General features: G+C 63.1%; 1 protein-coding gene across 1 annotated transcript in view; it reads right to left on the bottom strand.

Moving 5' to 3' along the window:
• Positions 1-12650, bottom strand: part of ZAN (zonadhesin) — a 32321-nt gene that overhangs the window by 8804 nt on the left and 10867 nt on the right. Inside the window, exons 17-30 of the mRNA XM_054049501.1 lie at positions 12455-12631; positions 11671-11876; positions 11358-11502; positions 10992-11236; positions 10618-10782; positions 10044-10171; positions 8742-9013; positions 7310-7518; positions 7084-7228; positions 6127-6377; positions 4518-4647; positions 4024-4213; positions 3769-3930; positions 2047-2177 (exon numbers count right to left, since the gene is read on the bottom strand). Of these exons, the coding sequence (XP_053905476.1) occupies positions 2047-2177; positions 3769-3930; positions 4024-4213; positions 4518-4647; positions 6127-6377; positions 7084-7228; positions 7310-7518; positions 8742-9013; positions 10044-10171; positions 10618-10782; positions 10992-11236; positions 11358-11502; positions 11671-11876; positions 12455-12631 (2556 nt within the window). The remainder of the gene's footprint in view (positions 1-2046; positions 2178-3768; positions 3931-4023; positions 4214-4517; positions 4648-6126; positions 6378-7083; positions 7229-7309; positions 7519-8741; positions 9014-10043; positions 10172-10617; positions 10783-10991; positions 11237-11357; positions 11503-11670; positions 11877-12454; positions 12632-12650) is intronic.

Here is a 12650-nt window from a genome sequence, read left to right as displayed (position 1 = left end):
GTGCAGGGGGGCTGTGGGTCGGGAGTGAGGGGCGCAGGGGGGCTGTGGTCGGGAGTGAGGGGCACTCGGGGGCTGTGGTCGGGAGTGAGGGGTGCAGGGGGGCTGTGGGTCGGAAGTGAGGGGTGCTCGGGGGCTGTGGTCGGGAGTGAGGGGCGCTCGGGGGCTGCGGTCGGGAGTGAGGGGTGCAGGGGGCCTGTGGGTCGGGAGTGAGGGGTGCAGGGGGGCTGTGGGTCGGGAGTGAGGGGTGCTCGGGGGCTGTGGTCGGGAGTGAGGGGCGCTCGGGGGCTGCGGTCGGGAGTGAGGGGTGCAGGGGGGCTGCGGTCGGGAGTGAGGGGCGCTCGGGGGGCTGTGGTCGGGAGTGAGGGGCGCTCGGGGGCTGCGGTCGGGAGTGAGGGGTGCAGGGGGGCTGTGGGTCGGGAGTGAGGGGCGCAGGGGGGCTGTGGTCGGGAGTGAGGGGTGCAGGGGGGCTGTGGGTCGGGAGTGAGGGGCGCTCGGGGGCTGTGGTCGGGAGTGAGGGGTGCAGGGGGGCTGTGGGTCGGAAGTGAGGGGTGCTCGGGGGCTGTGGTCGGGAGTGAGGGGCAGTGGCAGAGCTGTGGGGGCTGTGGGTCGGGAGTGAGGGGCGCTCGGGGGCTGCGGTCGGGAGTGAGGGGTGCAGAGGGCCTGTGGGTCGGGAGTGAGGGGTGCAGGGGGGCTGTGGGTCGGGAGTGAGGGGCGCAGGGGCGCTGTGGGTCGGGAGTGAGGGGTGCAGGGGGGCTGTGGTCGGGAGTGAGGGGTGCAGGGGCGCTTGGGGGCTGTGGGTCGGGAGTGAGGGGCACAGGGGGGCTGTGGTCGGGAGTGAGGGGCGCAGGGGGGCTGTGGGTCGGGAGTGAGGGGCACAGGGGCGCTGTGGGTCGGGAGTGAGGGGCGCAGGGGGGCTGTGGTCGGGAGTGAGGGGTGCAGGGGCGCTTGGGGGCTGTGGGTCGGGAGTGAGGGGCACAGGGGGGCTGTGGTCGGGAGTGAGGGGCACTCGGGCGCTGTGGGTCGGGAGTGAGGGGCGCAGGGGGGCTGTGGTCGGGAGTGAGGGGCGCAGCGGCGCTGTGGGTCGGGAGTGAGGGATGCAGGGGGGCTGCGGTCGGGAGTGAGGGGTGCAGGGGGGCTGTGGGTCGGGAGTGAGGGGCGCAGGGGGGCTGTGGTCGGGAGTGAGGGGCACTCGGGGGCTGTGGTCGGGAGTGAGGGGTGCAGGGGGGCTGTGGGTCGGAAGTGAGGGGTGCTCGGGGGCTGTGGTCGGGAGTGAGGGGTGCAGGGGCGCTTGGGGGCTGTGGGTCGGGAGTGAGGGGCACAGGGGCGCTGTGGGTCGGGAGTGAGGGGCGCAGGGGGGCTGTGGGTCGGGAGTGAGGGGCGCAGGGGCGCTGTGGGTCGGGAGTGAGGGGCACTCGGGCGCTGTGGGTCGGGAGTGAGGGGCGCAGGGGGGCTGTGGGTCGGGAGTGAGGGGCACAGGGGCGCTGTGGGTCGGGAGTGAGGGGCGCAGGGGGGCTGTGGGTCGGGAGTGAGGGGCGCAGGGGCGCTGTGGGTCGGGAGTGAGGGGCACTCGGGCGCTGTGGGTCGGGAGTGAGGGGCGCAGGGGGGCTGTGGGTCGGGAGTGAGGGGCACAGGGGCGCTGTGGGTCGGGAGTGAGGGGCGCAGGGGGGCTGTGGGTCGGGAGTGAGGGGCGCAGGGGCGCTGTGGGTCGGGAGTGAGGGGTGCAGGGGGGCTGTGGGTCGGAAGTGAGGGGTGCTCGGGGGCTGTGGTCGGGAGTGAGGGGCGCAGGGGGGCTGTGGGTCGGGAGTGAGGGGCGCAGGGGCGCTTGGGGGCTGTGGGTCGGGAGTGAGGGGCACAGGGGCGCTGTGGGTCGGGAGTGAGGGGTGCTCGGGGGCTGTGGTCGGGAGTGAGGGGCGCAGGGGGGCTGTGGGTCGGGAGTGAGGGGCGCAGGGGCGCTGTGGGTCGGGAGTGAGGGGCACTCGGGCGCTGTGGGTCGGGAGTGAGGGGCGCAGGGGGGCTGCGGTCGGGAGTGAGGGGCACTGGCCATACCACACCCCGTGGCCTCTCTCCAGCCGGGCAGCGCCAGTCCCAGGCCCTGGCAGCTCAGGACGTAGACGCTGAAACTGTCGCACAGAAGCTCTGAGTTGTTGTACACGGCGCAGACGTCATAGACGCAGTTCCTGCCGGGGGGGGAGGGGGGGTTTACAGACAACACAACACAACCCCCCCACTGTGACACGACAGCTCCAGTGCTACACAACATCCCAACACCCTATAACTCCCCTGGATGTCAATACAGCACCCCCCCAACAACCCCCCCAGAATGTGACACAACCCCACAGCCCCCAAATACCTCTGCCCAGCACAACACCCCCCAGGGCAGCGCTGGAACAATCAGAGACACACACACAGATACACACAGAGAAACACACGCACACACACTCACACACACACACACACACAGAGAAACACACGCACCCAGCAGTACACGCGCACACACACACACACAGACACAAACACGCACCCAGCAGTACACGCTCAGACACACACAGAGAAACACACGCACCCAGCAGTACACGCACACACACACACACACAGACACAAACACGCACCCAGCAGTACACGCACACACACACACACACACAAACACGCACCCAGCAGTACACGCTCAGACACACACAGAGAAACACACGCGCTCAGCAGTACACGCACACACACACACACACAGACACAAACACGCACCCAGCAGTACACGCACACACACACACACAGACACAAACACGCACCCAGCAGTACACGCACACACACACAAACACGCACCCAGCAGTACACGCTCAGACACACACAGAGAAACACACGCGCTCAGCAGTACACGCACACACACACACACACAGACACAAACACGCACCCAGCAGTACACGCACACACACACACACAGACACAAACACGCACCCAGCAGTACACGCACACAGACACACATAGAGAAACACATGCACACACACTCACAGAGACATGCACACACGCACACAGACACACTGTGACGAAGTGGGACTGTTCTTAATGTTTTCCTCAGTTTCCCCTATGCAGTTCTTAAGTATCTAGGGGGTGGGATCAGGGTGTACGATTGCTGCAGAGCAAAGGGCCAGGGTACATAAATGCCCGACACTCTGTCTCCTGGCAACTGATGGCCTGGGACCCTCCTCTGCAAAGGTGCCAACTGAAGGTGTTGGAGACAAAGGGGTCAGGTGACCTCCTGGCCCGGGAAAGAGACAAAGCCCAGAGAAGGAGGGGCTGGATGGAGGTGGGAGTTTGGGGCTGGCTGGGGACGGGGAGTGAGGGCGGACGTGGGTTTGCCTCGCTGCGCCCCAGAATGGACCCGGCCAAGGGGTCCCGTTCGCTGGACCTACAAGCTCTGTTTTAGACCGTGTTCCTGTCATCTAATAAACCTCTGTTTTACTGGCTGGCTGAGAGTCACGACTGACTGCGAAGTGGGGGTGCAGGGCCCTCTGGCTTCCCCAGGACCCTGCCTGGGCGGACTCGCTGTGGGAAGCGCACGGAGGGGCAGATGCTGAATGCTCCCAGGAGAGACCCAGGAGGTGAAGCCGTGTGAGGTTCTTGCCCTGGAGACGGTCTGCTCCAAGGGAGAGGAGGCTCCCCAGAGTCCTGACTGGCTTTGTGGGGAGCAGGTCCAGAGCATCGCCCGGGGACTCTGTGACACACACACACACACACACACACACACACACACACACACCACCCGCGGGTACGCACTCCTGGAAGGGGCTGGGATCCAGCTCTCCGTGGCAGGCCTGGAAGGGTCCTTGGGGGTCGGCCAGGGCCCCGCAGAGCCGTGTCCCGTTCACCGACACCAGCTGGGCCGCGCTGCACTGAATCTCGAACCCCGATTCCAGGGAGGCCTCCAGCGCCGCTCGCCTTGGGGGCAGACACACACCATGAGAGACCCACTGACGGGCGGGGGAGACCGTGAGAGACCCACCTGGGGGCCCCGTGCAGCGGGGGTCTCACCTGGCCCGGGGGGGGTCTGTCAGGCCCAGCGTCCGGCCCCAAGGGGCACTGACGGCCCAACTCTCCCCAAACACTGTTGGGCTGCGGGTCTGGCTGCCGTCCGGTTTGGTGTATTCGTTGTCCCGGCGCCCGTCGTAATTCCCACACAGCCCCCCGACGTGGGTCCGGTACGTGGCCGGGAGCACGATCTCTGGGGATGGGGACGGACAGATCAGTTCAGACACAGCCCTCCCCAAATCCGGGCCCCCTGGCCGCCCCCCTGTGCCAGCCAGTCCCCGCCCTGGGGCTGGGTGGGAGCCGGCGCCACCTAGAGGGGACAGGCCCCTGCCCCATTCCCCACCCCCCTGAGCCAGCCAGTGCCCGCCCTGGGGCCGGGGGGGAGCCGGCGCCCCCTAGAGGGGACAGGTCCCTGCCCCATTCCCCACCCCCCTGAGCCAGCCAGTCCCCGCCCTGGGCCGGGGAGGAGGACGGGACAGGTCCGTGTCCCATCTTACCTGAGTGGTCCCGGCCATCGAAAGAGACTGAGAGGCCGAAGTCCGTTTGCAGAAAAAGGCTGCGTCCCCTCTGCGTTATACTGAGCCCGTCCGTGGGCTGAAATGGGGGGATCACATGCAGCCCGTTAACCTGGGGGCAGCACAGAACAGAGAGAAGAGCTGGTTACACGGAGACCCCTCGCCCGGCGCTGAGATGCGCCCACCTCTGGGGCGGGGCGGCTGGTTACACGGGGACCCCACGCCCGGCGCTGAGATGCAGCTGTGATGTTGCGCTCCATATGATGTGTAAAAATATGCTAATGAGTGTGAATATAATGTAATTGGAATCTGCTTTATGCCAAAGGTCTCTTGTAAGGTATCCTTACAAAGCGTCTGATCTACTGAGTGTGATCATCCGATTTGTATGAATGTATCACTCTTGTATCTGAAACGAGGAATATGAAATATAACTCTGGGGCCCTATTGTAACTATGCAAAGTGTGGACCATTAATGGTGGCTTGGGATCTTGATGGCTCCCATGGACCAGGACAATTGGTTGTAAATGGCTCTGTTTACTCGCAAACCTTCCTGTGGGTCAGGCTGGGAAGAATGGAGGCTGGGGGGGGTCTCACAGGACATGTGACCATGTCACCTGGTGCTGGAATCCACCTGGTGCTTTTCCATTGAGAAGGAGGGGTGGGGACCCAGAGAGGGACAAAGGATTCACACTTTGGGCCAAAGCTATATAAGGGGGTGGAACAAAACAAAGTGGGGCCATTCATGAGAAATCCCCTTTGTTACCCTGAGCTGGAACAAGGACGGTACCAGGGAAAGGATTGGGCCCAGAGTAGGACGGAGTCTAGTCTGTGAAAGAAGCTGATTGGAACATCTCTGAGGGTGAGATTTACCTGTAATCGGTTTCTTAATGTATTAGGCTCAGATTTGCGTGTTTTGTTTTATTTTGCCGGGTGACTGACTTTGCTCTGTCTGTTACTTGAAACCACTTAAATCCTCCTTTTTATACTTAATAAAATCACGTTTGCTTATAAATGAACCCAGAGTAAGTGATGAATACCTCGGGGAGCAAGCAGCCGTGCATCTCTCTCTTTAGAGCGGGCAGGCAATTTATGAGTTTCCCCTGTATAAGCTTTATACAGAGTAAAACGGATTGATTTGGGGTTTGGACCCCACTGGGAGCAGGGGGTCTGGGTGCTGGAGACAGGAGCACTCGCTAAGCCATTTCCAGTTAAGTCCAGCTTGTGGGGCGCGTGGTTCAGAGCTGGGGCTGGGTTGTAGCAGGCCGGCATGTCTGGTTCAGACCAGGCAGGGTGCTGCAGACCCAGGCTGGCAGGGAAAACGGGCTCAGGGGTATCTCAGCACATCCGGTGGCAGTTCCCAAGTCCCAGTGGCATAGTTGGCAGGATCTGCACACAACTGATCGCTTGAGACACTGGTAGTGATTTTAAGTGAGTTTTGAGTGTGGTGGCTGGAGTACAGACAAAGTGGTTACTGGTTTGTTATTCAGCAGCCACCTCTGGGGTGGGACGTCTGGTTATCCACGGACCCATCACCCAGCCCCGAGATGCAGCCACCTCTGGGGCGGGGCGGCCAGTTCATCGGGGTGCTCACCGCCAGTTTGCGGCCCTGCATCATGGTGACCTGGTAGCCATACACCAAGATGTAGACCTCGCGCAGGAAAGAGACCCGGTGGTGGGCGACCCAGCGCCAGTTCCGGCCCGAGACGCTCAGCGGAGGCAGGGCCCCAGGCAGCGTGGGCAGGGTGGTGGTCAGGGTGTAGGTGGCCCGGCCCTGGAAGTGGTAGACGTAACGGTCGAAGGTGCGGTAGTGGGGGTCGCCAGAGACGGTGCACTGGTGAAATTCTGGGAGAAGGGCAAGGGGGTGTTTAGGGGGTGCTTCAGGGTGTCCCCCATCAGCCTGCGCTCCCCCCCTCCTGCCCACAGCCTGGATCTCCCCAAAACACCCCTCAGCCTGTGCCCCCCCCACTCCTCCCCACTGCCCGCATCTCCCCAAATCCCCCCCTCGGCCTGCGTGCCGCCCCCACTGCCCGCATCTCCCCAAATCCCCCCCAGGCTGCGCTCCCCCCCCTCCTCCCCACTCCCGGATCTCCCCAAATCCCCCCCAGGCTGAGCTCCCCCCCTCCTCCCCACTCCCGCATCCCCCCAAATCCCCCCCTCGGCCTGTGTGCCGCCCCCACTGCCCGCATCTCCCCAAATCCCCCCCTCGGCCTGCGCGCCGCCCCCACTGCCCGCACCTCCCCAAATCCCCCCCAGGCTGCGCTCCCCCCCTCCTCCCCACTTCCTGCATCTCCCCAAATCCCCCCCAGGCTGAGCTTCCCCCCCCCACTCCCGGATCTCCCCAGATCCCCCCCAGGCTGCGCTCCCCCCCTCCTCCCCACTCCCGGATCTCCCCAAATCCCCCCCAGGCTGCGCTCCCCCCCTCCTCCCCACTTCCTGCATCTCCCCAGATCCCCCCCAGGCTGCGCTCCCCCCCTCCTCCCCACTCCCGGATCTCCCCAGATCCCCCCCAGGCTGCGCTCCCTACCCTGCCCCCCTGCCCGTCACTCACCGGTGGGTTTGCAGTAGTGGACCCCGGCGCTGCTGAGGGCGCAGTGGGACCCCGCCGGGCACTGGAATGGCTGGCAGGGGGCGCTACCATTCGCCAGGCAGGCGCAGCGTTCGCTGCAGTCGCTGCTCAACCAAGTGTCCCCCGACTGGAATAGCAGAGACCGCAGGGTCAGATCCTGCCTCCCGCTCCCCTCCCCCCCCCCCCCCCCGCCTGGCACCACACTCACGCTATGGTAACCCTGCTGGTCATCCAGGCAACCACACTCCCCCATGGCGACGCAGGTCTCGTCGCTTAGCACGTAGGTGCGGTCGCAGGCGCAGCCTTCCACGCAGGCCGCGGGGCTCGGGCAGCTGGCCGGGGCGTAGAGGTCAGAGCAGGTGGCCGGGCAGGGCGAGGCACACTCGGTGTAGTGGCTGTGCGGGGGGCACGGCAGGGCTGGAGGGGGGAGAGGGAGAGAGACAAGAAAGTCGGACTTGGGGGTTTCCTTTCACAAAGTTGTTTTTTCACCCTGGGAATTTCCATCGTTTTTTTTAAAAAGATTAAAGTAGGGGAATTTTTAAGGCAATTCGCGGCCCAAAAACTTTGTTACGCTTGTTAAACTATAGATAGTTCTATGGAAAATAATAAGGAAATGCCTGGCCAGAAAACCTCGGTTCAATGCTAGTTAAACTATGGAAAAAAATAAGGCAATTTCCAGCCCCAAAAAACTTTGTGACACTGGTTAAACTATGGAAAAAAAGATAGCAATTCTCAGCCCCCAAAAAGCTTTGTGCGGCTAGTTAAATTAAAGACATTTCTATGGAGAAAACTACAGAAAGTCCTGGGCAGAAAACCTCGGTTTGACACTAGTTAAACTATGGAAAAAATAAGGCAATTCTCAGCCCCAAAAAACTTTGTTACGCTAGTTAAACTATAGAAATATCTATGGAAAAACTAAGGAAATTTCTGGCCAGAAAACCTCGGTTCGGCGCTAGTTAAACTATAGGAAAAAATAAGGCAATTCTCAGCCCCTCAAAAACTTTGTGATGCTGGTTAAACTATAGACATTTCTATGGAAAAACTAAGGAAATTCCTGGCCAAAACCCCTTTGTTGTCCTGGTTACACGAAGGAAAATCCCAGGCATCTAGACGTGTTTCTGGCTAATCTGAAAGAGCGAAGGACATTTCCAGACAAAACCATGTTGCGCCACTGCAGGATCTAATTTAAAATAAACGAAATTCCCAGCGGAATTGGCTAAGAATTCACCAGCCAAACAAAGGCCTTTGTGAATGTGGCTAAAATCTTTGCGGAACTGGCTGAAACACGACGGAAGTTCCCGGAGCACAAAATGAGTGGAGGCTGGCCAAAAAAGAAAGGACATTCCCAGACCAAAAAACTAGCAAAAACGGAGGGTGATTTTTAAGGGCGAAAATGAACAACCAAACCAAAAACTGACGTGAATTTGGCGAAAAGACGGAGGAAGTTAAGCAGGAAAAGTGGAGGAAATCTAAAACACTAAGGAACTTAGCAGATAATAGTGAATCTAGCTAAAGAAAACTAAGGAAATTCCCAAGCAAAAAACTTGGTGAATCCAGCTGCAAACTAAGGCAAGTCCCCAGCCAAAAGCTCTGCGAAGCCGCCAAGCTGGACACCCTGCAGGGAGCCGCGCGGCTCTTACGGCAGAAGGTGCTGTTTCTCCAGGAGAGGCCGGCCACGCCCTGGCTCTTGCAGGCTTCGGCGTAGGCCTGGACGATGTCGCAGAGGGTGGAGGCCATGCCCTGGTATTCGCACATGTCGAAGAGGCAGCTCTGGATGAAGGGCTGGGGATCCAGGAGCCCATGGCAGGCCTGGTATTTGGGCGAGAGGATCTCCTGGCACAGGGCACCGAACTGCTCCTTCTCCTGCGGGCTGCAGCGGGGGTCCAGGTCCTCGCGGTTGTCCGGCTGGCAGCTGGCAGCGGGGACAACGTGGGTGAGTGGGGATGGGGAGCAAAGCAATCACTCCCCCTCCCCAGTGAATGGTTTAAACCAGGCTCCAGCCCCGCACCTAGGGAATGGTTTAAACCTCTCCCCTGCCCAGACAATGGTCTAACCCATCCCCCCTCCCGGTCAATGGTCTAGTCCAGCACAGCCCCTGCCCTAGTGAATGATCTATACTGGTCAATGGTCTAGTCCATCCCCCCCACATCAGTGAATGGTCCAACCCAGGCCCCCGCCACCAGTCAATGATTGATGCAGGTACCTCTCCCCCATGGTCCAACCCAGGCCCCTGCACCCCATCCCCCTTCAATGGCCCAGCCCAGGCTCCCCCCCTGCAGTCAATGGTCCAGCCCATCCATCCTCAGTCAATGGTGTAATCCACCATCCCCCCACACCAGTGAATGGTCCAGCCCAGGTCCCGCTCCCCGCCAACAATTAATGGTTTGCGGCGGGTACTTCCCCCCCCATACCATGGTCTATGGTCTGGTCCAGGCCCCCTCCCCAACACCAGTCAGTGGCTCAACTCAGGCCCCACTTGCAATCAATGGTCCAGCCCATCCACCCCCAGTCAATGGTCTAGTCCATCACCCCACACCAGTGAATGGTCCAACCCAGGCTCCCAACACCACCAGTCAATGGTTTGGTGTAGATACCTCCCCTGGCATGGTCAATGGTCTGCCCCACACCCCCTCCCAGATGCCAGTCAATGGTCCACCCCAGGGCTTCCCCGCCTGTTGTCAATGATCCAGCCCACGTCTCCCACGCCCCTCGCAGTCAATGGTCCAGCCCATCCCGCCCCCCGTGGTCAATGGTCCAGCCCAGCCCCCCGCCGCAGTCAATGGTCCAGCCCAGCCCCCCACCATGGTCAATAGTCTAGCCCAGGGCCCCCCTGCAGTGAATGGTGCAGCCCAGACTCCACCTCCCACAGTCAATGGCCCAGCCCAGGGTCCCCCCGCAGCCTGTCGTCCAGCCCAGCCCCCCCCATCAGTGGCCCCCCTCACCCCGGGTCGGGGTCGCCGGGCGCCCGCCAGCTGTTGCCGAAGTCGGTGGCGTTGGCGGCCGGGCGCCCGCTGGGCAGGGCCAGGTCGTCCTGGCTCTGGTTGTTGTAGTTCCCACACATGCCGCAGACCTGGGGGGGAGGGGGCAGAGGTCAGGGGGCAGAGTCACCAGGGGGGTCAAGGGTCAGCCCCACCCCCAACGGGTTATGGGTCATGGGGGGAAGGGGACCAGGAAAGGGGCAAGGGCTCTGACCCACAGGGTGGGGCTAGGACGTGAGGGCGTGGCCAGGCTGGGGCCCGGGCCCTGGGGGGCAGGGCCATGGAAGGACCTGGTCCACATGGGCGGGGCCAGGGCCCTGGGGGGCGGGGCCAGGCCATGAGGGTGGGGCCAGGCAGAAGTTAGGCCCAGGGGGACAGGACCAGGCAGCCCTAGCCCATGGGGGCAGGGCCAGGTCTAGGGGGCGTGGCCAGACAGGGTCTGGCCTATAGGGCGGAGCCAGGACATGAGGGCGTTGTCAGGGCCCTGGGGGTATCACCAGGCAGGGGTCCCGCCCACAGGGGGCGTGGCCAGGCTTACCTGGCCGAAGTAGACGCCGGAGAGCTGGATTTCCAGGTGCTGGTTCCCGTCGAACCGGACAAGCAGCCCAGCCTGGCTCCGCAGCTCTGTGTAGACACCGCTGGTGCTGACGGAGACGCCGGGAACACGGCCCAGCACTGGGGTGCGGACCCGCTCCCCATCCACCTGCGGGACAGCCAGGGTCACAGGGTCATGGGAGCCCCTCCCCCTGAAATAGCCCCTCTCTTCCCCTCCCCAGTGCAACCGAGATGCGCCCACCTCTGGGGCGGGGCGGCTGGTGACACAGGGACTCCTCACCCACCAGCCCTCTTCTCCTCCCCCTTCAGCTCCCCATCCCTGCACCTCCATTTCCTAACTCCCCGCCCGCGTCTCACCAGCACCCGGCGGTTCTTCATGAGTGTGAAGCGGGCGCCGCCGATCTCCACGTGCACCAGGCGCAGGTAGGAGGCCTCGGGCCGGCCCCGCTCCTCGTTCTTGCCCGTGATGTTGAAGGGCTCCAGGCGCCTGTCCCCGCGGCACAGGGTCACCAGGGTGTAGGTGCAGGTGCCCAGGAAGGTCACCATGGTCCCATCAAAGGTGAAGTAGTGAGGGTCCCCAGCCACGTGGCAGGAGGCCACCCCTGGGGGAGACAAGAGCCGGGGGTGAGACAGGCAGGCCGAATGCGCCCAGCTCTGGGGCGGGGCAGCTGGTTACTCAGGGACCCAGCACTGAGATGCAGCCACCTCTGGGGTGGCACCTACCTGTGTCCTGGCAGCCCAGCAGTCCGTCCTCCGGCCGACACTCCTGCACGGGGCTGCAGCTCCATGGCTCACAGCTGATGTTGTTGGCGCTGGCGCAGGTGCAGCGCTCGGTGCAGTTCTCAGTCGCCATCCAGCTCTCGCCCACCTGGGGGAGCGGGGACCCCAGTGAGAAGCTAGGAGAGAACCCAGGAGTCCTGGCTCCCGGCCCCCTGCTCTAGCCCACCAGCCCCTCCTCCCCTCCCAGAGCTGGGGAGAGAACCCAGGAGTCCTGGCTCCCAGCCCCCCTGCTCTAACCACTCCCCCCGCCCCTCACCGGGTGGTACCGCCCGTCCGCGTCGTTGCAGCCGCACTGGCTCAGGGGGACGCACGTCTCCCCGCTGAGAACGTAGCCGTCGTTGCAGGCGCAGGCTTCCACGCAGGGCAGGGAGGGGCAGCTGTTGGGCGCCCCCGGGTCGGTGCAGCTGGATGGGCAGGGACTGGCACAGGGAGTGTAGGTGCTGCCAGGGGGGCAGATAAAGGCTGTGGGGGAGAAGAGACACGGGGCTGAGACATGGACCCCTCGCCTGGCGCTGAGATGCAGCCACCTCTGGGGCGGGGCAGCTGGTTACCCAGGGACTCCCCATGTGCCCTTGGATATAGCCAGGACTTTCCCACAAAGTTTTTGGTCTGGGAATTTCCTTAGTTTTTATTCTGGAAATAGAACCCAGGAGTCCTGGCTCCCAGCCCCCCTGCTCTAACCACCAGCCCCCACTCCCCTCCCAGAGCTGGGGAGAGAACCCAGGAGTCCGGGCTCCCAGCCCCCCTGCTCTAACCCACCAGCCCCCCTCCCCTCCCAGAGCCGTGGAGAGAACCCAGGAGTCCTGGCTCCCAGCCCCCCTGCTCTAACCACCAGCTCCCGCTCCCCTCCCGGAGCCGGGGAGAGAACCCAGGAGTCCTGGCTCCCAGCCCCCCGGCTCTAACCACCAGCCCCCACTCCCCTCCCGGAGCCGGGGAGAGAACCCAGGAGTCCTGGCTCCCAGCCCCCCATGCTCTAACCACCAGCTCCCGCTCCCCTCCCGGAGCCGGGGAGACAACCCAGGCGTCCGGGCGGTGCTTACGGCACAGGCTGCTGTTCCTCCAGGCGATGGGGACCCCGGCCTGGGCGCAGCGGTCAGCGTAGGACTGCAGGGCGTAGCAGAGGGAGGTCGTCTCGCCCCCGGTGCCGCACAGATCGTAGAGGCAGCTCTTGAAGGAATTCACGGGGGGCACAGCCCCATGGCAGGGGGCAAAGGGGCCTGGGAAGGAGAGAGACAG

The sequence above is a fragment of the Malaclemys terrapin genome, chromosome 15 (genome assembly GCF_027887155.1).
Source record: "Malaclemys terrapin pileata isolate rMalTer1 chromosome 15, rMalTer1.hap1, whole genome shotgun sequence".
Classification (NCBI taxonomy): Eukaryota; Metazoa; Chordata; order Testudines; family Emydidae; genus Malaclemys; species Malaclemys terrapin.
This window is presented reverse-complemented; position numbering and strand designations above follow the sequence as displayed.